Source organism: Cydia fagiglandana, chromosome 16 (genome assembly GCF_963556715.1).
Source record: "Cydia fagiglandana chromosome 16, ilCydFagi1.1, whole genome shotgun sequence".
NCBI lineage: Eukaryota > Metazoa > Arthropoda > Insecta > Lepidoptera > Tortricidae > Cydia > Cydia fagiglandana.
Genome location: NC_085947.1, coordinates 10,837,796 through 10,865,258, shown reverse-complemented (window position 1 = coordinate 10,865,258; position 27,463 = coordinate 10,837,796). Strand labels below are relative to the sequence as shown.

General features: G+C 40.4%; 1 protein-coding gene across 4 annotated transcripts in view; it reads left to right on the top strand.

Annotated features, from left to right (window-relative positions):
- Nucleotides 1-27,463, top strand: part of LOC134671973 (dystroglycan 1) — a 159,281-nt gene that overhangs the window by 121,971 nt on the left and 9,847 nt on the right. For 2 of the 4 annotated variants that reach the window (XM_063529858.1, XM_063529857.1), the window contains 11 exons: nt 12,469-12,600; nt 14,236-14,382; nt 15,938-16,105; nt 17,282-17,446; nt 18,728-18,847; nt 19,901-20,056; nt 20,903-21,046; nt 24,371-24,532; nt 25,130-25,360; nt 26,252-26,397; nt 27,226-27,366. In XM_063529858.1, the coding sequence (XP_063385928.1) occupies nt 12,478-12,600; nt 14,236-14,382; nt 15,938-16,105; nt 17,282-17,446; nt 18,728-18,847; nt 19,901-20,056; nt 20,903-21,046; nt 24,371-24,532; nt 25,130-25,360; nt 26,252-26,397; nt 27,226-27,366 (1,703 nt within the window). In that variant the 5' untranslated portion in view covers nt 12,469-12,477. The remainder of the gene's footprint in view (nt 1-12,468; nt 12,601-14,235; nt 14,383-15,937; nt 16,106-17,281; nt 17,447-18,727; nt 18,848-19,900; nt 20,057-20,902; nt 21,047-24,370; nt 24,533-25,129; nt 25,361-26,251; nt 26,398-27,225; nt 27,367-27,463) is intronic. The other 2 variants (XM_063529859.1, XM_063529860.1) reach the window with 2 other exon arrangements.

Here is a 27,463-nt window from a genome sequence, read left to right as displayed (position 1 = left end):
GAAGCACTGGCAATACAAACCTGTCAACGCTGTCAGTCAACTTAAACCCCTAAATAAAAGTTCAGAAAAAATGGTTAATTGCATTTCAATTGTTATTGAAAGAAATTTAATCGCGTCGTCTGTAAACAATTATGAAAAAAATATTATCAGTACGTCGCTATTTCGCACATTGAACTACGGAAGCATACTCCAAGCATATAAGCATAACCGAGCACCCCGGTTAGGGCTATCTGAAATAAATTACAGGCGGCTTATCCATAAATGCCTTATTCAGATTCAATGCATTGGGAAAGTTTCTCTTTGCCACATAATTGTTCTCCAAATACCGAGGGCCCAAAGTTTCCCTTTAAACATTTTTCGATTAAGTCCCAGCGTCGCTCCCCTAACTTAGCAATTCTTTTTAACTTGATAAAATAGGCATTAACGAGGTTTCACGTCGTCTTTGCAAATTATTTCTCCATTGTTAAGATTTTTCGCGTGCATAAGTACCTAGGTCTAAATTAAATATTACCTCGGCATTCAATTATTGTAATAAATCTGAATCGACTTGAGTGTACTTGACTCAAAAACAACTCTGAGAATTTAATTACTATATTAATTGAAATGGTTATTCAGATTCAATTTATAAACTGTTATGAATTATAATAAAAACATATAAGAAGTTTATTTTCAAAACAATTTGAATAAATCTAATTCAAGCCAGCATAATTTCTTGACTCTGAGTGGGCATTGGGTGCCCTCGACAAGTAAAAAGGGTAACTTTTACCCGGGGCCAAGTAGTGCGAGCTATATGTTGACAAAAGTTGTAGGCAAAAGTATGTATGTGGTAGACAGGAGATTTCGTCGGGGGAAAGGTCCATTGTGTCTACCCTCCGTCCCGGGCTCGAGGGCTTTGAGAGTATGATTGTAACACGCTTATCATTCCGCTTTGCAAACCTAAATTGATATCTCTGCTAATTTCATAACTTCACAGAGGGTATCTGTCGTGATATCCTTTAGCAGATTTGTTATCTTTGTAAATGAGATGTAATCCGTGTTGATGTTGCTCTACAGTTATTCTTATCTAGATAAAGACAAATATATATTTTCTAAAATAATTTTGTTGCTAATTTGTCTGCTGGTCACTGGCTTGGCATTTTCAGATTTAGAACAGAAAAGTAGGTGAGCGCTCTCGTTTATTTATGCTTACTAAACAATACTCGTGTTTAAAATAAGAATTAACAAATCTAATAGTTAACAAATACAGATTTAGTTATTCCAGTGATTTGTTAAATTTACTGTTAAAATACCTTAGTTTTTTAGTTTAACTTTACGATGTTTAGTTTAGGTTTAAATTATTCTCAAAATCAAAATACCTAGTCTCTTTAAATATTTATTACTTGGTAATGTGGCACTATAAACATTGTTTTAGGAAAAGTGTGTTTTAGTTTTCAAAAGTGCTAAACATAATTCTATCAAACTTAAATGTTCATAAATTTTTGTAAGTCATACTGTACGTAGACTATACTTTAACATGCGCTAAAAAAATATCCTGTTTGAATTTGATAACTGCCTGATATTGATGGGGTGACGAACACCATCAGCAATAATTACTTCTCAGCTCCCTCCCTTTCCTGCTGTATACATACATACATACCTATTCGTAGACTTGACGATCTGTCGATCGTATTGTAACGACCCTCGGCAATCTGTACTGGTTAAATATTTTGACGGATTTTTACTTACTGCCAATATGTGGTATTATCTATGAAAAGGGACCTTATTGTCGATGGCGCTTACGACACTAACATCGATGAGCACAAAACGTAGTAGTTTAAAATTGGAGATTCTGGCCCATTTTAGTTATTTTGATTTCCAATTTAGCAATAAAGTTTCTTTGATTACTGGAACATTAAATGTTTCTGTCTATACAATGCGGAGGTCAATTTATGTTATGTGACGCTGATGAACTGATCAGTCATCGGGTTTAACGGTCCCTTTGTAGTTTTTTATAAATAACTCGTAAACGGTGACCTAAATTAAAGAGGTTATGGCAATAACACAAAATGTCAATTGAAGGACACGTAGGTAGGATTGTGCGGTTATATATATTTATATATTTGTATGTATTTATATATATGTATATATTTATTTATTTAGAAGTTAGTATTAATATTTTTATGGACATGTAATTGTTTCGTATATCTATATATGTATATGCCTTTGCACCTAATGCATCACATTGTATTAAGTTATGTTCCTAGGGTTAGCTACTTCTTTTAAGTCTCGCCGTCATGTACATTTTATCTTAGTTTGACTACCATTTCATATGTATCTCTCAGTTACTTAAAGGTTAGCTGGAAGAGATCCCTTTACGGGATAAGTTCGCCTTTGTACACATTTATTGTATTCTCTCTGTGTTATGTACTTGTTTTGTGCAATAAAGTGTTTACTACTACTACTACTACTGTAGCAAAAATGTTCTGATACATAAGTAATCGTATTTGCCGAACGTGTGGGTGCGCACTGACAATCACCACCAACTTCTGAGGCTGGGAACACCCCAAATGTTGCTGGTGGACGCGGTGCTGCAGCGAGCGTGCGTCCACGCCCACTTGTAGTACGACTCGCCCGCCGAGGTCCTCGCACCGATTTATTGAAAGCTGCGCGTATTCGCCGTGCAGTCGACACTTCGGACTTTGGTCTGCCGGGTAATCCGAGCAGGTTTTACGTTAATGAACGGTTAACGAAACAAAACAGATCGCTTTTTTACCAGACCCGACAAGAGTGTAAGCGGCTAAACTGGCAATATCACTGAACGAGAGACGGGCGAATATACGCTCGTCGTAATAAGGATTCTGCCGTATGACGCATTAAGTCGGAAATAGACATCAAACAGGTTTTTACCAGTGTAATTGTTGGCTGAATATTTTGAATAAATATATTGACAAAAACCAAATTAGAAAAATTATATGCTTCAGCGAATGTTGCCGGATGTTTTATGGTTTTTCATCTATCTCTCATTCTATCATCATCTAGTTTTAAAGTCGTAGCCATACATTGTAGTATCCGTAAATCCTGTAGCATAATAATTTTCGCCTCTTTAATGAATACCGATATATATATTACCCATGCTCATTGAACAATCTTAAGATAGCGAGTGGTTGATAGTTCTTCAAAATAGCGGTCCGACTCCGTATGTATACAAAAGAAATGTCAAAGAGTAATTGTTTGAAGTTTGGTTTGCTAAATGTGAGGTCCCTAAACACAGGTCGAGATGAACTTCTGGGGTTGGTTCTGCGGCACAAACTGGACATTCTGGCTCTTAATGAAAGATGGATAAAGAAAGGCGCCGAAAAAACCGCACCGTGCCTACCTGGCTACGTATTAAAGCTCGTTCCGCGATCCGACAATAGAAGCGGTGGCGGTGTAGGTTTTTACGTGCGACGAGGTTTAAAGGTACGAGTGTGCGCACACCCTGAATCTGCGTTAGAGCAGATGTGGCTTGAGGTTACGTTGCCGGGAGCGCGATTATTGGCACGGTGTATAGACCACCCTCGTTAACACTTACAGAAAAAATATTTGACGCACTGAGCGAATCTATAAACTTCTTTTCAGTCTGTAACTTCACATTTCTCTTTACTTTTCTCTTTGTTGATTTAATGCAAACCCAATCGGTCAGCTCACGTAAACTTTTGTCGTTTATTAACCAACATAATATGAAACAATTAGTAAGGAGCCTCTAGAGGAACTGGGTAGAGTGAGTAAAAACACCGTTGACTGGTAATCTTAGACTGATTTATTAAAACATACCTAAGTGTTTTATACATCTTGTTATCTTTACGACACACACAATATCTCAACTGAATTAACACGTGCTCAAATCCATATCAAGTTATCGACACGCGTTGATAACATTTTGCTGACCGCCATAGTACTCCCCCCAGTCCCCCCTTAGTCAACCGATAGGGTTGACGACCAGGTACTTCGTAGGAGCTGTCCTGAACAAGATTATGATTATAATTTCACTTCCACGACATTATAACTTCAATCACGGTTTCGCGACCGTGAACTTGAAAATAACGCTGACAAAACACATTCCGTCCCGTACTGTGTTGATAATTCCCGCGCGCGTCGAGTGCCGCGCATTCTGCTTACCTACGTGCATTTCTGAGCGTGGCTTGAAAACAATCAGTCACATTATATTATTAGCTGATGACATGACTTCTTTTAATTTATTTGCAATATGGCGTGAATTCCCTTGAATATGCTCCTTTTACGTTGGGACAGTCTTTACCGTCGAACTTTCCTAAAACTTGTCGTTCTCGGATGAAACGGAGACGTGCCATAATGTCTTCTTCGTCTGGGCGGACGTTAGAAGAGTGCAGCCAGGGTGCTCAGAGCCATTGTGGCGAGCGAAAATGCTCCCAGCCGACAAGGCGAGCGTAGAGGGCGACGACTAGTAGGGGCGCTGCGTAGAGTAGTCCGTCGCTATTAGGTTTGCTGCGTGCCACATCAGGATTAATCAGGATCCTCTTGCCATAGAGCGTTGCATGATGCTTGATGTCTCGGTGGGTCATGTCACGCTCTTTAAAATTATCTCTTCTTGCTTTTAACGATATTCTGTGGTCCAAGTATCCGGAAACCGGAATATAATGGAAGGTACCGCTGTTCTCCCGCCATGTTACTTGCAGTGTCGGTGATGTCACGTGATGGAAGGGTGGCGAAATCAAATTGAGGCGAGATCACTTTGTCAGTCCTTCTCGACCAGCAATTGAGAGTCGCAATCACTTACTTCCGAGTCTTCTTCACTGGAGCTCTTCGTGTAGACATCTCAGTAGGTGCGTGTTCCTTCGGCGGTTACCACTATAAGGAAAGTGGCAACCGTGCACGTTGGTCCCCGTAGGGACCCCACTCGGGGTCGACACTCTAGAGGAACTGGGTAGAGTGAGTAAAGACACCGTTGACTGGTAATCTTAGACTGATTTATTCAAACATACCTAAGTGTTTTATACATCTTGTTATCTTTACGACACACACAATATCTCAACTGAATCAACGCGTGCTCAAATCCATACCAAGTTATCGACACGCGTTGATAACATTTTGCTGACCGCCATAGAGCCCAACACGCGTTTCCGATACGTCTCAATCGCTACTAGACTTGGTTATAACTGATTCCTCTAATCGGTTCAGCGACCCGGAAATACATCACAACCCACTTCTAAGCGATCATGCTCTTGTTACAACAAATATAAGTATTAGGAAAATCAAAATTCCCCCGCGGTATTTAATGACTAGAAACTTAAAAGATATTGACATAATAACTCTGGAATCCTATATAGTTTGGACCCCGTGGCATAAGAAACTCGAAGAAAGTTATGTAAATAACATGGTTTCAATGTTTAATCGTTTTCTTCTTGCAATATTTGATAAGAACAGCCCTCTAAGACGCAAACGTATTGCAGACGAAATATGTCCATGGATAACTGATAATATCAAATTCATGATGTTACTTCGTGATGAAGCATTTAAAAGAGCGCATAATTCTAATTTAGACAAGCATAAAAACTATTATAAACAGCTGAGAAATCTGGTTACCTTAAGCATTGAACGCGAGAAAGAAGCATATTTCACCCACTACGTAAATAAAAACAAAAAAAAACCTAAATTGTTATGGTCACATCACATCTAAAAAAGACGACTATCTTCAGTGATATAATATTTAAAACTTACAGTACTAACTAACTTATTTACTTGCTTTTTAATGGGACATCAGTTAGCCGCGACCATGACCAGAGAAACCTGTGTCGAAATGTCGGTAAATAAAGGTAATTGAATAATTTCTTCCAAGAGAAACCTGAGCACCTCATAACCTACACGAGTGGGTTACACTCCACCCAGATAGACTACCTACTCATAAGTCATGAGTGACTGAGTCATGGGTGTTTTCTATGTATTTAAGTATTTGTACAAGCCTTCTTGAGCTTACTGTGGGACTTAGTCAATCTGTGTAAGAATGTCCTATAATATTTATTTATTTATAAGAAGGAGCCAAATCAGCAAAGTATCTAACTGCAAAGTTATTCGAGAGGTGGCGTAGCTACTTTAACGAGTTACTGAACACGCAACACGCAAATGTGTCTCCTCCCAGTAGCGTGCCTAGGGTTTTGGAGTAGGGCAAGCCGAAAGATATGTTTTCGTAATAACTGTCCAATCTTCACTCTTCGGGGTCAAATGCATCTGCTAGCGTGACGAGGCGAGCTAATCATAGCGCACGTCTGCTACGGAATGAATAATGTCATTTTGTATTTTGTTAGACAAATAGCTCGAGCTTGGTTTGTCGCTTTGAACATGTTTTTCTAGAACGCCGTCATATTTTGATAGCAACGATACAAGTTCCAAAAAATTGCCCCTATTTAATGAAGTGTTTGACTCATCGTGTCCTCTAAAAGGAAGTTCTTGCTGTGCTAAATGGCACACAATATCGACTAACCTCTGAAAAACACTACGATTGTTGTCAACACGCATGTTATGTTTTGATATTTCTTCTGATAATTGTCGCGACAAAGAGGCCTCGATCCTTTGTTTCCCAAAATTGCTAAAAGAAATCACTGCACACATATGTTTACCGGAATTCATGTGCCTCTTTATTGCTCCAGATAAATTATTTAAATCGTTATAGCCAGAAGTATTCCAAACGTTAATATCGTTCGAAAAAAATATGCAACACCAGCAATACATCTTATTTGTATGGGAACAACCAACAATCCAATGAGTTTTGTAGACGGCCCTACAGAAATTTCTCTTACGCGACTGACTTGACTGAGAAATACACAAGTCGGGTGTTGGTTTTGCCGCGGAAATTAGGTCCCGTTTTTCGACAAAGGTCAAAGACTTTACCTTGTTTTGGTTGACTAAAACGTGGACGCATTTCAAACCGTCACAAGGAACCACTTCTTGATCCATTGTTAACACTTATTAAACTAAGCGCCACAACGATGAACAAATTCACATTCACTATTTAATCAAATTCACTTAAACAAACTTTCGTTACTTTCGACTCGACCACTGACTCGGCTCAACTAAATAATAATACACTTGAAGTAAACGCGAACGCGCGCTGTGCGAACTTATGCAGCTAACTTCACACAAAATCCAAGCATAAATCGTCTTATAAAATTGCTATACATACCAACAAATAGTTACATCGTTCTTTGACGGTTTGTAGGCTGATAGTGCCCAGAGCGGGACGAAAAAGCAAGCACGGTTGCAAGCCAACGAGTGCGAGTTCGAGCAGGATAGCTAGAACATCCTCCGCCTGATTTAGTTCGCGCGGACGAGGCGCCACGCCGCGGCATAATTTTGCAACACGCTCGTGCCGCGGTTCGAGGCCGCTGTGGCTTGAATTTAATAATACGGGTTCGTTTGGCGCGCGATTTTCAAAATAATCTTTATTGATCTTATCACTACGTAATTTCGGTAAGGCAATTAGTTGCCTTAGGGCAAGCCCGGCTTTTGGGCTTGTATGGAAGTCCCGCCACTGTCTCCTCCGGAACTGCCCCCTAATCTTGGACTTGTTGCCCCTATTATACCAGACGAGGTACAAAATTGCCTTCGCAACATGAAAAACCGAAAGGGCCGTGGGCCCTGACGACATACCTATTGAAGTGTGGAAGGCGATAGGTCCTCGTGGTGTGATCATACTTACCGACCTTTTTAATCGCATCCTCATCAGACGCAAGATGCCCAACTCATATAGATTGAGCATTATAACACCAATTTATAAAGGCAAAGGTAGTGTACAGGACTGTGGAAACTAAATGTTGCGAAGACCGAGTACATGGCATGTGGCGGCACGGACCCTGACCCCATAAAGGTAGGAGACGAATTTGTCGTGAAAACGAATAAATTAAAATACCTTGGGTTCATGCTGCACCAATCGGGTGAAATCGATCACGACGTCCAAGCCTGAATTAGCGCTGCTTGGGCAAAATGGCGAGAAGTAACCGGTGTCCTCTTCGACCCCGGGATACCAGTGAAGCTAAAGGGCCTTGTGTACAAGAGCATCATCCGACCAGTCTTTATTTATTTATTTAGATATTTAATTCAGGCAACAAGGCCCATATTACAAATACCAACTATATGGTAGCGAGACCTGGCCTATCCTCGGAAGGCATGTCCAGCAGCTTCACGTCACGGAGATGAAGATGTTGCGATGGATGTGTGGCGTTACGCGACTAGATTGCATACGTAACGAACACATCCGTGGCAGCCTCGGAATCCGTGACGTAGTGGATAAGCTGCAGGAAAGTCACCTCCGATGGTATGGCCATATACGCCGTAGACCGGTGGATTACGTCGGAAATAGATGCCTTAACCTCACTGTCCAAGGCCCTAGATCACGCGGCCGTAGTAGGCTTAAGAAGCGCTGGCTAGACGTCGTGATAACGGACATGGAAGAGAACAATCTCATACCAGAGGATGCTGAAGACCGGACGCTAGCTAAAACGCTAGGTTGAAGAAGAAGAAGATTGATCCTAGCGAAAAACTGTACAGAATACTTAATGTAGAAAATTTTATGTAGATTACTTATGTATCAGAACATTTTTTTGTACAAGCCACCGTTTACGAGTTATTTATAAAAACTATTGACAATTGATCATAATTAACTTTCCACCTTAAATATTTTTTTAAATATTGAACCTAGCGAAAAAGTGTATAGAATATTTAATGTAGACAATTTGATGTAGATTACTTATGTATCAGAACATTTTTTGCTACAAGTCACCGTATACGAGTTATTTATAAAAAAACTACAAAGGGACATTAAACCCAATGACTGATCAGTTCATCAGTGTCACATAACATAAATTGACCTCCGCATTGGATAGACAGCAACATTGAATGATTCAGTAATCAAAGAAACTTAATTGCTGAACTGGAAATCAAAATAACTAAAAAGGGCCAGAATCTCCAATTTTCTACTACTACGTTTTGTGCTCATCGATGTTAGTGTCGTAAGCGCCATCGACAATAAGGTCCCTTTTCATAGATAATACCACATATGTGCTTACGCTTACATTCTAGCTCTATAACTTTAGGAATTCATCATAAAACAATCAAATCGTATTTTGGATATTTGAAACGTTCGTGTATGTCATGAACAGGTGGGAAGGCTTGTAAAATGTTTTGATGTTTATAATTTAATGCCAAGAAAACTCATCTAAGCTTCACCTAAACGGACTTTGAATGTCAACCTACGCGTATCAAATTTCCGTTGTTATGTTTTCTACATTTCGTGTATTTATATTTTTGTATCGCGCCATATTTTGCAAGGGAACTACCTAGCTATCTTTTCCCCCGCCCCTTGGGACCCCCTCTCTTTGAGTAGAATAATCAATAACGGCCAAATTCTCGGTACCGGAATCAAAACGTTTGTATTAAAATAATGAGGCAAACATCAAGACAACTTCACAGGATTATTTTTAGACCTTTTCTTTTTTACTACTTATATTTAACATTTGATATTCAAAACATATTGCGAATGATAATGTCATTCGCGTATTATTTACTATAGCCACTATAGTTTAATACCAGAGACTGTTGTGGTTTTCTAGGTGAAGGTTTATGGCTAAATTTATGCAGTTATAAGGAGATTTTTTTTTTTAATTACCAGCTAAATTCAAGTCTGTCGCACACATTCAAGTCTTCAACAAGTCTGTAGCTTGTCTCTAATATCCTTCCTAGCAGTTGCAGGCAGTTGCCTGGTAACAGTTTGATTTTTACTTAAATACCAGTTAAAAATTAATCAGTTAATAGTTAATAAGTAATTACCTTTTCGAGTGAGACTACTTTTATGAAAAATATAAAAATGATTAGGTTTATTTTCTGAGATTAATAGAAATAGCTACAATTCTATCGGTAAAACTGAAACAAATCTGACTATATTTGGTAGGTAACAATATAAAACTGGGCCTCTAGCACTTGTCGTCAAGTTGTTATAACGGCCGTAAAAAGTTACTTCGTGACTTAAAAGATAAAACAACATTCCACATTCATTAGTGTATAAAGACCATCCAATTTACATAAGTACGCACTCAAATTATATTTTTAATAATACTTTTCTCGCTTTTTCGCCAACTTGTCAAGGGGCACAATTAATTCCAAAATTGGTTCAGACTTCTTCAAAATAATTGAAGATGATGTCTGTGTAGCAATTTTCGCAGATCTCCAGTACCGACCCCGTTTTAATACCACCTCATTAAACTGGTCAACTGAATTATTTGTCATAGGTACTCGTTTTTTTTTATTTCTTCAAATATTTATCTAAAATTAGAAAATCTCTGCGACTAACTACTTTAACTTTCTTCCCGAACATTAATCATCACTTTATTTTGCTCAAATCAAACTTTAAGGAAATCTACATCAAAGTCTTTTCGTAATAAGACAGGTCAAATTAAGGTTACTTCCTTAAACTGTGAAATAAATGCGTTCAAGTTCGGATGTCTGGAAGTAATTTCTTAAAATAACATTGCCTTTCAAGTGTCTAAAAGTGCGGTGTACTAAAAGGAATGTATAAATGTATTCCCTGAAGTGCCTTTGCGACAGACTAAGAAACGCATGGTGTGGAAGCTAGTCACAAGCGTGGGCGGGAAATGTGCAACCCTTTTAAAGAATACATATACAAACGTAGTGCATAATCCTCTGTCATCCTTTTCTCGGAAACGTTACTATTTGTCATGCTACTTTAGTCAACCTCAGTACTTATTGTACTAAGACTGACTGAAATAGCATGACACGTTCGTGCGGTTCCGTGAAAACATGATGGTAATTTTTTTTTTAGATTATGTACTACATCTTTAATAGTTAGGCAATTGGAATCTAACAAAGTCTGTAGTCTGTGGTCTAATTTTACCGCTGAACTTGTCTTGTGTGATTACTACTACTACTACTACATTTTGGAGCAGATTCTTACACCTTTACGTCTGTAACTACTTGAAGTGCGAATTCTGTTTGTTTGTCTATTTCACACATAGGTACCTACATGTTTCACGGCAACTGCATGAATGTAAGTTATTAGCTCCATGTGCGAACTTTGGGTCTCAAGGAACCATACCCAATACCTAACCAGTCGCTCAGCGCTATGCGCGGCCGAAGACGCCGGCAGCATTCTATTTGCGTTCGATCATTATGCGGCAGCACGCTTCTTTAACTGTGTAACAGTACCCGGCCCGTTTCCGTCCGCCGTCTCACCCGTTTTATAGGCTCTGTGTGTAGTCATTTGTCAAGTTTGCACGAATTCGGGAAAGGGTGACACTTGAGTAAGAAACTTGTCTGTTCTGAGTTTACAGTTGTTTGTCTCTTGCAACAAAAAAAAAAGTGCTTTTTCTATTTGTGAATTCGGCAAATCGTCATTTCTTTATATATGGCCTCAGTGCACAATCCTAATCCTACTTGTTTTCCGTAAACAACAACCACCACGATCACTCGTATATTGCTGGTTCGTTTTGTGATACATACGAGTATATCGATTATTAAACCATATTTCCAGTTTACACTTACGTCTTTTCATTAAATTGTTACATACTATTATCATACCTATAGAACATTACTATCGAACTTTACCTGGTAATTGGCCGGGCTTATTGACTCTTATGTATAGACGGAAAGAATCGTTCTTTTTATTTGATGTGTTTATTATTTAGTTACAATAAAACATTTTATTTTAAAAATCTCAAGTTATTTTTACTCGCCAGTTCGCTTAATTGCCATGGGTTCTATTCGTGCCAAGTTTAGAAACAATCCTCCTGTGACTCATTCTAGTATAATTGTCGAACTTTGCATTCACCTACTGAATTGGACTTCTATGTTTAGGCCGCTAGAGAAGACAGTCCCAGTTATGCACTGAAAATAAACTTGTTTCTAACTAAACAGACTTACAAATTGTTGATTTCTGAACTGTTCTCGATTATGCTGGTTTACATCGGTGACAAGGCTCTAGCTTGCTTATTTTGAGCCATTCAGGCGCCTTATATAACAACATTTGAATAAAAAGGAACCTCCAATTTGGCCAACTGATATGTTCGACGCGATTCCAATAGTGAACATGCAAAGTGTGAGCCGAAGACATGCCTTCGACCAAAGAGAATTTAGACTAGAGGAATATTGTCAAAGTAAATTATGTATTCAGTACATTCACTGCCATGTTTCGACACAAATAATTAACACTTTTAGAACGCTATTTGACTTTGATCCTTATTTTTTCCCTGATATGTGTTAAATTGTTAAATGTCAAAAAGTATCGCCATCTTCTCGAGGATAGGCCAAAGGTATGGTGCCATCTTTTCGAGCGATGATTCTGTAATAACTTCGACTGTTACTGTAATAACATTAGTTTGGCCTATACCCAGATATTCTTTAGCTAACCATATTTTGGTCAACGATCTTAGTCTAACGTATACTGAGCTGTATATTGTTTGTCCGCAGCATGTGTTTATGAGTGGAGCACGGGAGATGGGGGGCGCGCGGTTCGTCGCGTGCGCTCTGCTGCTGCTCTGTCCGCTGGCCCTGACTCGTCACGACGAGGACTTCGCCTTCGACAACAGCGAGGAGTTCCAGGTAAACATTAACATACTTCAACCTCTAGCCGCCCAGAGACCTATAAAAAGCTCTCCTGTTCCATTCTAATTTGAACTTTGTGTTGACAAAATAAAATTTCATTCTGCTTGGCAAGGTTTGACGTATGGGCGGCTAGAGGATAAATCAGCGGTCGCCCGTGAACCTGTCACTTGCGGCCCGCGATTCTCCCTGGCTATTTTGTATGTTTGACAAGCGACAATGTCTGATAAAGTCATAAATATTAACAAAGTGCGGACCGCGTCAACTTCGATAACTACTATGTAGCCCTTGGCTGCTAAAAGGTTGCCGACCGCTGCTTTAAATGATATAAAAGGAAATGAAATCCACAATGAAGTGTATGGTCATGGCATGTTCTCCGTTGAACTGACTGGTCATATAGCTTGACTAGAGCGTTTTGCCTTTTCGCCGAAGTTTTATTGCCTGAATTTCACTTACCAACCAACTTCACTTTGGCAATGAATTTTTTGCATCGTTCTCTGTTAAATTACAAAAAAAAAACCTTTTATGTTTTGTATTAGACTAACGAAGTATATAATTGCTGCTGCCTAAAAAATGTTGCGTTTCAAAAAGTGCATTTTTTAATGAAATTGCATTTGCAAATAATTTTCGGCAATGATTTAGAGATTTTAGGGAACTGCTAGCGGTGATGGTGGTCTGGTTTGGCCAAAAGTACTGAAGAAGTACTTCTATTTCCAGTCAGAATAGTGTAGTGCAACTTATCCAACTGTTAATACCCAGACTGTGTGTAAACTAAACAACAGCATATATTATGTCTGCGAGTTAAACTGGTAGATAGTCAAATGTCTCTACAACTAACACTGGCAGGTCCTAATTAGCAAGGGAAATGGTCCGCCTCGAACTTTGCGTATTTGGAGGACCACTGCTATTTGGGGGCTTTGTACTGAAATACTTGTACAGTGTATACGTACTCCATTGACTGTCATACTAGTATATTTTTACTGTTAACGCTACTGAGCTGATATTCTGCCCAGAAGCTATTTCTATATTCTTTTTATATAGCTAATTGTATTTATCTGTATTCTAAATATTCCGGTACCAAACATGGTTCACGGAACGCGTAAGGTCTTATGAACGTATTTATGTGATCTGTTGCCAACGGTGTTACCTATTTATTAGTTGTCCTTCTCACAACTACAGAAAACATATACTTACCTGTGAAGACAGAAATTTAATACAAATCAAGTTAAATAATTCACGGGAGTGAATCAAGTGTCTCTTCTGTACATTTGTCTCTGTCAGTAACATAAACGCACACGTATTCTCTAACTAATCTGTTTCACGGATGCATGGTCTCACAAAGTAGTTGTAAGTCAAGATCAACATATACCCTTGCTGCTGCGTGTCGAATGTGTCTATGCTTCGATCCATTTAGCATCGAACTCTGTCTGAGCTAAGATTGAAAAACAAAATTTGTAAACGTCGCAGTAAATCTAACTGAAATAGTGCAGTTAGTTACGCCTCTCACAGAAAAACACCACTTACCTGAAGAAGTAAAACAATGTCTTAAAACTTTTCCCCTCGGCACAAGAAGACAAAGGATTATTCTCCCTTCAATTAAGTAACTTACGAGTAATTTATTTTCCTTCCTTTCAGGTTGAACTAACAGCAAACCATTCAGAAATAGCGAAAAATGGCCTAAAAAGGTTGTGGGGTGTTCCTGACACATCGGCCTACGTGGGACACTTGTTCCGAATGGAAATACCCAAACAGGCATTCACCGGCGACGTGCTAGCGTATAAGGTAAGACTTCAATTCCATTCGTTCAATAGAATTTGTTCAATTCAATTCTAAATTCAAATGTAGCACTTTGGCAAAGAATTATGCTCCTTCGAATGCTGGGAGATTTTATATAAAGTAGATCGAGTCAACGAAGAAATTGAGTTTGAATTTCTACGTTCTTACTTTTAACAAATTTCTGGCATGTAAGTAGTCCGTAGGAATTGATGGGCTCGCCTATTTTATGAAGTTTAGGCACCTTTCCCAATAACTTTACGATTGGAAACAAAGTAAGCAAAATATTTCCTGTTTGCCTATGTTTTACACATTTCTCCGATAATCTCCGACTTCAATGAAATAATTACAATTTGTTATTAAACAAATAAATACTTAATTTCTTAATGAGTTGAGTCTTCTTCCACTAAACAGTGAGTCACAGATTTATGAATGTGCTGTCCAACTGTTCAATAAATCACTTGCATAAATAATTAATTGTGGTTAGCCGCTACGAGATAGCTACGAGGTAAACGAACTCATTAAGTATTTACCATGTATATAGGTAAGTATTATTAAAAGTTCAATTTTCCGGTCCATCGCTCTTCCGGCCGCGAGTCGCTTACGACATCCGGAACAATTGCCTATCACTATGATCGATGCAGACATAAAAACTGCATAAAAGTGGTTAGTAGTAGTTATGTATGTTCCTATTTATACATAACTCGTGTTACAAAAGACTGTCAAGGAAACAGTTGATTGATAAATTGTTAGTTAATTGATATTAATAGGAAATTGGTTGATAAGAAAAATATTGACAAATACAAATGTACAAATACAAATAAAGTACAAATGCTTTACGCCTTAAGGCATTTTCTATCAGTCATTGATACTTGTACAGACGTACAATGGAAAACAACACCATAAAATAATAATCACATGGGCAAATATATGAATGTCGTATGTGACATAATGTGTACCTAACATCAGCCCATAACCCCACATTAATTACACAGTCCCATATGTTTGTTACACAAAGCTAATCATACAAAAACTGGAAATGCCCCGTTAACGTTAATTACCTTTGTGTTAATAACGTCGAATAGGCATTAGCTTTTGGCAGTTACTGTTCTCAACACTTACAACTACTTTTACAGCGATTTTGCTTTTACCAAACAGTGACATACTTTACTGATATTTTTTATTTGAATTTTACCAACCGTACATAGAACCTGTATAATCAATGGCCATTGGGGCGGAAAGGTTCTCGAGTGGCGACCACGTACCGGAAGGCGCAGCGTGGGTAGACCCCCCACGAGGTAGACTGACGACCTGGTAAAGGTCGGCACGAGTCCGCTGGATGCGGGTGGCGCAAGACCGGTCATTGTGGCACTCTGGGGGAGGCCTATGTCCAGCAGTGGACGTCCTCTAGCTGATATGATGAGGACGATGAACCGTAATAACCGTAGAATTAGATGAAGCCTCAAGAAGAAGCCTAAGATAAATTATCGATGATATCTAATTTAAGTTTTTATGGATTTTAATGAACTTTATAGTCCTAACTGACTTGGCGCTTTTTCGCCAGGTTCACAGCGAAGATGGCCGCCGCACGCCAAGCTGGCTGGCCGTGGACTCGAGACACGGGCTGATCAGCGGCGTACCGCAACCGCAGGACCTCGGCCCACACACCTTCACCGTTACCGCGCACGGTCGGACCCGCGGGCTCAGCGCTACGGACTCGTTCACTATCGAGGTAGGCCCAGGACACCGACAGACTCCAGACGGGCGGATCAGCGGCCCGCACACCTTCATCGTCACCACAGTGCACTTTTAAGAACACCGACGGGCCTGCGATAAAACTAGGGCGTTCATAACCGCGCACAATTGGCCCAGGGCCCAAGGGCACGGACCTACGAATTGACCATGGAGATTACGGGTTGTTCAGCTGCTATCCTTGCCGGTGTTAAAGTTTTAGAACAATCGGTTATTTATAGTATATATTTTAATTTAAAAAACTGTGCAGTAGGAGAACTACGTAAGTCGCATTAGATTGGCCTTTTGCTTGAGAGCGTTTCAAATTAAGTTAGCTGTTCAGTATTTCTGGGAGCGTTTCCAGAGTATTCCTACCCGTACGTGTTTATTTTAGATCGTGTAGAATAGGAACATCAATATCCACACAACCACACAATAGAAAAAAGAAAATCGACATTAAAGACTATCATCGTTATTTACTAAAACCTATCAACCCAATTCTTTTACTCACTATTGTGTGCCCATACAAAGAATTTAATTGGAAAAGTATAAAAGAGCCCAGCATCCTTCCCCGATTAGTGGACTGAGACTAGTGTGTATTGGTCAAACAAAGAAAGTGGGTCAGTCAAATGAAGCCAGACCGCTTTTGTATGACTTCTGACTCTTATTTGTGAGGCGGATGAGCGGTTTATTACAGTTTAGATGCACTTCATTGATGGCTACGCGGACGCAATTGCATGCAAAGCGAACTCGTAACTTTCAATTCATGCCAATGAATGTTTTAGCGTTCTGGGAACTTAATTGAAATAATGACGATAGTTTGATAGTTCCTGCTTAGTTGTAATATCATTTTGTGGAAACATTTGCCAGCAAATTTATTATAGATAGTGCTCGTGGCACCACAGATAATTGTGACTATAACAACACCTTTGCGAATGATAAAAAGATTGCGTTTTCATTGCCAAGCAAGTAATCGGTGCGTGCGATGTGAATTATTTGCGTTTTTATTCATACGTTTTCCAAAATAATAGGACATATATTATACATAAACCTGGTGCTTATTAGGGTTTTTATAACAAACACGCAAATTGGTTGCAGAAAGCTCGATATTTTTCTTATCGACGCATGTTCCGTATTTTATTTACATTTACTTAATGTCAATGTTTTTGTTTCTAAGGTGAAGAAATCGGAAGAAAAACCCCACTCCAGATACGGGTCTTGCGTGGGCTCCGAAAACCGCCTAGTGCTCGCGGTGCTGGTGGACGGCGCCTTCCAGAACATCTCGCCTCGGCAGCGGATACGCGCGCTCATGGAACTCGCCAGCTTCATGGCCCTAGACTGGGTAAGATCATTGCTTCATCATCCTCAATATCCGCGCGAAACAGACGCCTCGCTCGAGGCACGTCTATACAGGCCAAAGTGCCTCGCGCGGCATTTTCCTCGCGAGGCGGCTCGTGATGTGTGGACCCGTCTATTGATTTAAGAGCGCAGTTGTTTTATGCGATCAACGCAACGTTGAATTAACGGAATGTAGGAAAATGACATTTAAATCAGATAATCTAATGACCGTATATTGTTTTACGCGTGAACGCGTAAGCGCGTTGTCATTTTAAGAGCAGGTGATTTTGTTTGGCTGCGCCTTCGAAAACATCTTGCCCAGACTGCTGCATGGTCTCTAGAGTGGGCAAGATGTAGTTAGTTCATATCATAATTAGTGAGACACAGCAACCTAGATCCGTTAATCACAAAGTGTGCCCTGCGGACCCGTAAGGGCCTTTCAATGGCAACTAACAGACAAGTACTGCAAGCCTTACGGCTCGGTTACGACATTGAGCGACATGCGACGGCAACAGCGATAACCATAGGTTGGAGCGAGACACAGCGACCGGACCTTTCGTTCCTACATATGGTTGTCGCTGCCGCCGTCGCCAGTCACGTAATGTCGTGGCCTAGCCGTTACGCATAATACAGAGTTACCACAAAAGTGCGAGTACCCCTACCGGTATAGAGCTCACATGCCCATGCACGTATTTTAGATTTGTTGACGATGCGTGAACTTCTTTGTTTTTTCAAGTTATTAATTAACTTGTTTATCACCTTTTTTGTCATAGCATGAATCACATGATCGTCGTTATGTCATGATGATTATGTGACTAAGCGGTCTGATTAATCGCTGTTAAATGGCTCTTATAAACGCCCATGTCGACACTTTCGCTGGTTACACGCAACTAAAGGAAGACCTAAGATTACTTATTATTTATTAAGTATCATTAAAATTAGATTTCATCAAGTAAAACGTTGTTTTTTAGTTTATTGACTACGTACCTACTTATTTATTAAGCAGTATTTAGTGTATTAAGCCGTCGTATGCCGGAACGATGAAAATATTAGAAAAAAATAATCACCGCACACGAGAGGTTAATATACACGGTGAAATTTTAACCACCGGCCATACTCTGCGTAGTAACTTTATAGCTCATACTTCTCTCCATTACTCCACACCAAAGATTAATCGTCATCTGATCTGGTGGTCTGATTTCACTGCGGGAGCTTAATACCCTACTCAATTGCTCACATAGATCTACTAAAATTATTATAAATGGGAACTGATTTGTATTTGCAGGACGAGTTCTGGATCGAGCCGTACAAGCCGGAAACGGCGCGGACGCAGTCGGTGCTGATGAGCGGCGCCGGCTCCGCCTCGCGCAGGCACGGCGACGCCACCACTGCCATCAGCTTGAATGTGAGTCAATCTTGTTTCTCCTTAAGTGTAAGGCCTGAGTGGACGCTCGAGTTGAGCGTGCAGCGGGGCGCGGCGTGCGGCGTGCATATTAAACAAATGCAAACGTATAGGAGCGGCCTTAGTGCAAGCTGCTCAAACCACTTGTGAGCCCGACGCCACGCTGCACGCCCCGCCGAACGCTCCGCTCCGAACGCCCACTCAGGCCTTACACTAAGTCCGTACAGTTACGCGTGCGCCCGTGAGGGACATAACATACGCAATAAAGATCAGTTTTCCTAGGATAGCGGTGCCGTCATATAGCGTCTCCATACTAAATAATACGGCTAACTATGGATGTCGTAGCATTTGTATGGAGACGGCCGCTAAATAACGGCACCGCTTTCCTAGAAAACCAGAGCATAATGCTGTAGTTTCCTAGGATAGCGATGCCGTCATATAGCGGCCGTCTCCATACTAAATAATACGGCTAAATATGGATGTCGTAGTATTTGTATGGAGACGGCCGCTATATGACGGCACCGCTATCCTAGGAAACTAGAGCATTAGCGAAATTAAATACACGTTCTAATATTGTTGACAACATTCCAAAAATAGCCTACGTAATTTAGTCGGGTTTTTATTTCCCGCCACGTTTTGGTGAGGTCGCTGCAACGGGAAAAAGACTCATCCAGCAGTCAAGCTGCTGAGAAAATGGCGGTCAACTTATAAAAGTTAATAATAAATTAATAATCATGATTCACAAACAACTGCACGGGTACACCGAACACTTCTCAACAATCTCAACTTGTTGTTATCCAAACATACGTTTTATAGGTACCTTTTATTATAGCAAAGTGGATGCCGGTGGATGGACATGGACGCGGGATGACCTGGACAGCTTTCTGAACAACTGGCCGGAGGAAACACCAAATCAGGAGTCGTGGGAATTAAGGGTGGGGAGGGGAGCAGTGGGACACTCAATTAGGCTAGGAAAATAAACTATAGCAAACCTTTTACTAATGTGTCTCAAACTTTGTATGCTTCCATAACCTTAATTTATTTTTGTCATTCCAGGTGGGCTGCGGCGAGAAGCTATGGAGCCGGCATAAGGTGCTGGTGGCAGGTCTACGCGAGCAGTCCCGCGACGGCACGTTGGCGCACCTGCTGCGGCTGCCCGTTATCGGCTGGCGGCTGACGGCCGTCAAGCCCGTGCCCCGGCTCAAGAGACAGGTGGGTGACGCTGCTCTACTGGGCTAACCTCATATGGGCACTGCACCACAGAATAAATCACTCCTACTACGTACTAGGTACAGAAAACTTATTTTCCAACAAAACGCGCCTGTTACGATCAGGACAGATATGGTCGCTAGGTGGCGACAGTGCCACGCGCGGCTTATGGCTAGCCACCAAAATTGGCGTGGAACGGATGTACTTGTAGCTACCTGTTGCAAAGCAACGAAATCGCGGAGTGACCCACGCCTGACTGCACTTACAGTTGATCCTTGCTTCGTCGTGTCAATGTGATTTGTGGGTATTGAAATACCAGCAGCAGGCAGGCAGGTTAGATTTACATCGATTCGAAAACAGACATAATATATAGAGTATTTCAGTCAGTCTCGGTACAAAAAGTTATGAGGTTGAGAAGCATGACAAATGGACACATTTCCGAGTAAATACGATGGAAAACAATTATGCACTACATATTATATACGTGACGTTCGACGGGAAAAGGTATTACCTTATGGCGGCTTAGGCGGTTATTCACGCCGCTCCGATACGAATACGTTGCTACGCGACGTAAGCGCTAACCGCCATAAGGTACCTTTACCCGTGGGAGGTCACGTTCTACTAACGATTCCTACATAAATATTTCTAAGGTGTCTGAAATAAATCTGTACATATGTCTTCTGTTCTGTAATACTTACCAGAATGTTCAAAATGCTCATACGCTCTTAGACTATAAACACAGTGCTTTGCCGACATAGCTACTGCTGGTTTAGTGCGTCAAATCAAATGGTTAATCTACCTATATCCATACTTGAAACGGTATACTCATTATATCGTTGTTTCACGCAGTCACCCCAAGACCTGGACGACGGCTCGGGAGCCGGCTACGACAACTACGACGACGAGGAGGACGCGGGCGACTACAGCGGCTACGACGACGCCGACGACGACGACATTTACAAGGACGTCGACCCGCCCGCCGGGCCCGAGATGGTGAGTGACCCGCATACGATAGTCTACCTTATTGTCCTTACATACGGTTGGATTCCGCATACAGAGGCGCAAAGGAATACGAGTATGTGTGAGTATGGCTAATAATGTCTGCGGGTATAGTCGTTCGGTTTTCTACTAAGCTTTTCCTTTCGTAGTTCTTAAATAACCATCCTTAAATTTTCACATGCCTTTTGCTTCGACTTGTTGAATGTAGTCAACAGTTCTTTTGATACGTATTTGATATTGCTATAAATTAATAATTAATCAACATTTAAGATCCATCTCAGACAATATTATAAGGTACAAGATACCCACAAATGCAAGGAAAAGTTCCATTAAACCGAGGGTTACGCCCGGAGGAAGTAGGATTTACGCCCGAATGTCCATCCTTCACCATCAATATTCAAGTGACGCTCTATCATTTGGAGTATTCTCCACAGTTCTCTCTGGCAGCCTTTAAACTGACGGCGGCGATTCTCAATACGCCGTTGCGGCTCTATATCTCTTAATCGCCTCTTTCTCTAACTTTGTTTCCGTAATATTTATGAAAAAGCAGGTATATCGTACCGTAAATTCAAAGTTCGCAAAACCAGCGGTACCTATGTCGTATCTCCAAGGACTAAAAATACCCTTATTTAGATTTTCCTAAAATGTTGTGATCATTTTTGTGGCGTCATCGAATCCGCATTACGTATAGCATTGTTTTTAATGAAAACATAACTAACAAATCTCATTCGAATACATATCTGACCTTGCGGAGAATCTTCAATGGACAGAGAAGTATCATTTTAATACAAGCAATAAGACTAATAAATCTACACAGTGCATCAATGACGATGAGTAAGTATAGTAAATGCATTGTTTAATGGCTAGTCATTGACGTCTATTAGCCTTCTCTTGAAATTGCTTTGAATCAGCAATTGTTTCTTGTTATCCAAATTACTTCTTAAACCTTGAACTGATCGTCATATGTAGACGAAACGTGGTTATTTCTTTGAAAATTGTCAATTACAGGCCATTTAACATATTTTTAAATAAATAAAACAATGAAAAGTGCATACATATTTACTTGTTTATTTGCATTTCAATGAGGTTGATGTAAGGTTTGTTGAAGCAAACATTTGTTGAACAAAACGTTCTCTCGTATTTGACAGATCTCCCAAAATGCAAAGAGACTAGTAAAATATGCTTCTGGGTGACGCTTAAAATGGTTCATCGTTATAATAAGTCTTATAAGTGTGCGTCATTAAATTTGATATAACAATGATAGTTTTAAGATAAGACGTGCTCCTCATTCATTGTTCCCTTACCTGGTATGACCCTGTCACCCATCTTTGTAAGGCTGGAGTTGCACTATTTCCAATTTTCGATCGTAGTAGTGAGACTCTAACCTTACAATGCAATCCGATGATCATCGATCTATTCATTGAAAAATAATACTTAAAAAGATAGACTAGTAAATGTAAGAAGGAAATATATAATTATATAGTTGTCAAGCGGACCCCAGGCTCCCATGAGCCGTGGCAAAATGCCGGGATAACGCGAGGAAGAAGAAGATATAAGTATATAAAGCTGTACTATTTATAGTTTGCCAACGAAAAGAATATCTATATAAATTAACTCTTTCATAAAACTCGAATCGGATCAGAATAAAAACAGACGGAATAGAACCCAATATTATGTATGGAGTGTGTGATAAGATTTCAATACGTATTATTTTCCAATGAATGTCCCTTTGTAGAGTAAATTATTAAGAGGAATGAAACCTTGCACTTATATGTCACGCCATCATAGCCGCATCCATCGAGACACATTATTTAGCATGGAATGTTGAATGGAAATGCCGTATACCTACTGTTGGAATCCCCCGTACTAGCACTGGGAATCGGTACAGGAACAACATGTTTGGCAAACATTCGACTAAAATCAATCATTACATTACATCAGGTTTTCAATTTTCCACATTTCGTCATCAACATTTGACCAAACATTGTACATTTTCATACATCGAACAGCGTCATATGCTTTGAATCGAAAATATCATGATTCATACCTATATCGACGATCATAATAAATTGTTTAAATTTAATGATATAAAAGATGACAACTGACAAGTGAGCTTTGTGTGCTGTTATTATTAACTATTGTGCTTTATCATAATTTTGCCTCTAACAGAAGCTTAAACAAAACACACCGCAGATTTCAAAGCACTCCTGAGGTTCCTACACAATTAAATGCTTAAAATCCATCCAAGCGATCCAATTGCAGCCAAAGGCGCGTTCACTGATCAGTAAGGTCGGGATGAAAGCAAGCCCACAGCTTATCTTTGTAATACTCCATCTCAATAACCACACACAGGGCTCGCTTACTGTATTTACAATTGGGTGGCAGTACTAACCTAGTCTGTGTCGCGGCGCTCGCGCTGCAGGTGGACGCCCCGCCCCCCGCCCTCCCCCCCGCCGCGTCCCCGCCCCCGCACCCGCACCGCCACCACCACGGCGAGTCACCCGACACCACCACCGACACGTTTCAGACCGAGGCGCCGCCGACGACGCTCCCCTCCCCGCCCCCGCGCACCCCCACCCCCGCCACTCCCGCCTCCCCGCCGCCCGCCGAGCCCCACACCCTGCCTCCCTCCCCCACCCCGCCGCCCGCCACCCTCCCCGTCACCGCCACCGAAGGAACTACGCGCGCCGAGGAAACCACTCCCGAGCCCGCCTCTACTAATACATATACCACGGAGGTTTGTCGTAACCCAGCTGCCGCATCTGTGTGAGCATGGCATGCCGGTCTGATGTTGTTCTCAGTTCGACTTTGTGCCCCTGTCAATAAGGCATACTTTACCTTGTGTCTAGCTGATATTGACATCACACTGTTTTAAAGCATGTATAGTTTATTTTATAGTATGTTATTTATTAAATACTACCCTGTACCCCCAGTTTAATTTAATACCTATTGATTGTACTCTTAGAAAAGTAGTTCACATTATATTTATTTTACGCTAGATGTCCTCCATAGTTTTGTCCCGTCAGTAATAGAGCGCTTATTTTGAAACGTTTAGCAGTAGATAGAAAAATGTTTTGAAACCACAGACTGGACTATTTTCGTTAGAATGCTAGTATCAAAACTACTATTGTTTCTGGCAAACAGCTTAACAAAATTTCTCTATCGTGAAGTGAGACAGCAGACAGAACACTTACTGAATAGAAACTAGAAAAAGCACTGGCATGAAATTTGAAGTAGTCCTTGCGTGCAAAAAAGCTTATCGATTTTTATATATCACACCCCAATTATACTATTTTTTAATAATATTAAATGTTTCAGCTGGAACCTAAAGTGAAAATCACTCCGTACGGCGCCGAAACAGCATCGGAAGCCAGTATTGTCAGCTATTCCGCCGTACCGGCGACAAATTCCAGGACCTTCGACCATGACCATGTCATCATAGTGCCCGGTGACGATGCCACCACCACCGAAGCCGAAACGGTATGTATACCCACCAGTCAGTGTAACCACCTAACACTTCACAGTAGACTAATTTTGATTCAGAGTGGAACTGGTGTTAATATAACACTTAGAATAGTGTACATTTTACCTCACGGTTTCCATTTTCATCGTGTATATTAATATGTAAATATAACTGACTAATCTGATGACGTAGAAACAACGATATCAATCGAAATATTATAATTAAGATTTTGAGAAGCTTTCATGCACTGTAATTCACCTACCGGTAGGTTTTGGGTCTACCTTTCCATGGCTAATTAAACCCTTTTTAAAGACTATTCTATGAGAATGAGTTTTAAGAACCTTATAAACATTCATGTGTCATGTGACATACACAGGTAAATATTTTTTTTAAATTTCGCCAAATAAAATACCATACGCATACATTATTGCAATATATGCAGCCATGCCCAATCGAATAAAAATGGTGTTAATGGTAAATACCTAATGAAAGTGTAACTTCCTATGAGCTACATTTTCTAATACGCAGTATACGCATAATGTTCATATATCAACTCGTTGTTTCTGCGTCCACCCTTCACGGCACATCGTGTGAGCGCGGCATGGCACTTTCAGCAGACCGTTATAATTCGCGCGTCCAACGAGCCCTCTTCCACCGAGCCGCCACCCTCTTCCACCACGCCCGAGGCCACAGCACCCACACCGGCTACCACGTCGTCGACAACCACAACGACGTCGACAACTGAGGCGCCGACCACCACGTCGACCACGTCAACGACGTCGACAACGTCAACGACGACAGAGGCCGCGCTGCCTGTGACCGAAATTACTGAAGTCACGAAGGAGGTTTGTAGGAATCTATTAGTTCTAAAGAATAAAATAGTGACATATTTACGTAAGTATAGAAGGAATAAAGTCTAAGAAATATGCCTCGAAATACACAAAGAAGTAGGCGATATCTCTGGCTGTTAAAAGATGACGTTTGACAATTTAGTTAACACAACACATATGACGTCATACTCGTATACCTAAAAGGCATCTAGTTGCCAAGCGGACCCCATGCTCCCACGAGCCATGGTAAAAAAATACAGGGACAACGCGAGGAAGATTCAAGATAAGATCCAGCATTGTAAAAGCCAAATGAGTCCGAACTCCTGGTACAAGTTTAAGACAGTGATCCACAGTCACCGTAAGTACGTTAGCATCATAGAAATGGGTTAAGGTGTGCACTGAAAATTAGATGGGAAGTACACTGCACAGTTGCAGCCGAGTGGTAATGGTTTATTTAATAGAGTGAATGCGTGTGTGAAAATCACGGGGATAAAATGGTATTTTTTAAATCCTTTGGGCGCATTTTCGATCTTAATCAATTAACACTAACTTTTTCAAAATTTAGAACTAAGTCGCTCATTAGTCATAAACACTCATTCCCAAAATGATCGCTATCGAAACATGATCTATTGAAATCCATATACCTAAAAGTGTTAAAAAAACGCATTTCCAAAAACTAGTTGTTAAATCGTGAAAAAATATTAAAATTAGTCCATTCGAATAACGTTTTTATTTGATTGCTCTTTCGAACTAAATTACCTACTTAAACAATTGTGTGTTTTATGGTAGACAATGATAATCATTTTACATCTGTACTTTCATATGCTGTATACAATTATCTTGCCACATTTATCAACTTGTACATAAACCACACAGTAATCTATAATAGAGTGTACTACGTTCCAGGAATCAGTGACACCATCGGAACGATCGAGCACAATCTTCGGCCGAACCACTGAGACTGTGACGTTCCCAATACCTGTGACCAAGAAACCGCCGTCGCTCAAACACCACATGAAGAAGGTCGCCACTGCCGCTGGGAAAGCATTTAGGTAATTGATTGATGTTTTGTGTAATCTTTACGTCTTAATGCCTGACAGTTGCCACTGACCCGTCCTTAACGCAATTTTCTTCACAATCTCTCAAATGTTATTTTTGGATTAACTAAAAAAATACGAAGACGTGTACACTCCTGTCAAGTTGCTGCCACTGTTCACCAAATAACAATGACCAGTTTTATAAACATTGTATGCACAAGATGGAATACGTATGTAAGGAGAATAAGAATGACTTTAATTAACTTTGTAGGCGTTAAATCTTAATGGCATTATTCATGAACAGTCAGCAGCAGAAGTTGCTAAGCGGGCGAGGTGTTCAAAATTACCTTGACACGCTCTTATTCTCTTAACAATAAAGTCGCGTCAAGATCATTTTGTTCATCTGGCCCGCTAAGCAACTTCTGCTGCCGACTGAACATGTTTCAAATCTAGTACATAAACCGCTAATAATTCTTTGTCCCTAACTTTGACTATTTAGAAAAAGACTAAATTTAACAGATATTTGTGAGAGGTTTTATGAATTTTATGCAAGCAAAATTTTATGAATAAGGGGGTGAATATGTAGGTAATGTGATGCCGCCGTCCACTCCCCGCCGCCAAGTCGCGTTCAGTTTTATGGTGGGGCCGTGTTATACAGCTGACCCAGAAATGGTCTCACCGGAAGATCATTGCTGACTTTTGGGTTAGCATCATGCTGAAGCCATACCATTTCGTGGTGAAATTATTTATTTATTTTATGTTTAACTTTCTTTGTTGTTCTGTACTTGTGTGTGTTATAGTTTATCACGAATAAATGCGATGATTGATTGATTGATTGTTCAGATATGTGATCCCCGCGAACCTATTCACGGACCCGGAGGACGACAACAACCTGACGTACAGCATGTACATGAAGGAGGGCACCAAGCTCGGCAAGAACTCCTGGATACAGTTCCTGCCTTCCAAACTGGAGGTGTATGCATTGTGAGTACCTACACTTATAGTTCGTTTTTTTAGCATTAGAAAGATCTCCACAGAAGCAAGCGTACAGTTTTTATCAGGCTCTTTAATTGTTAATAAT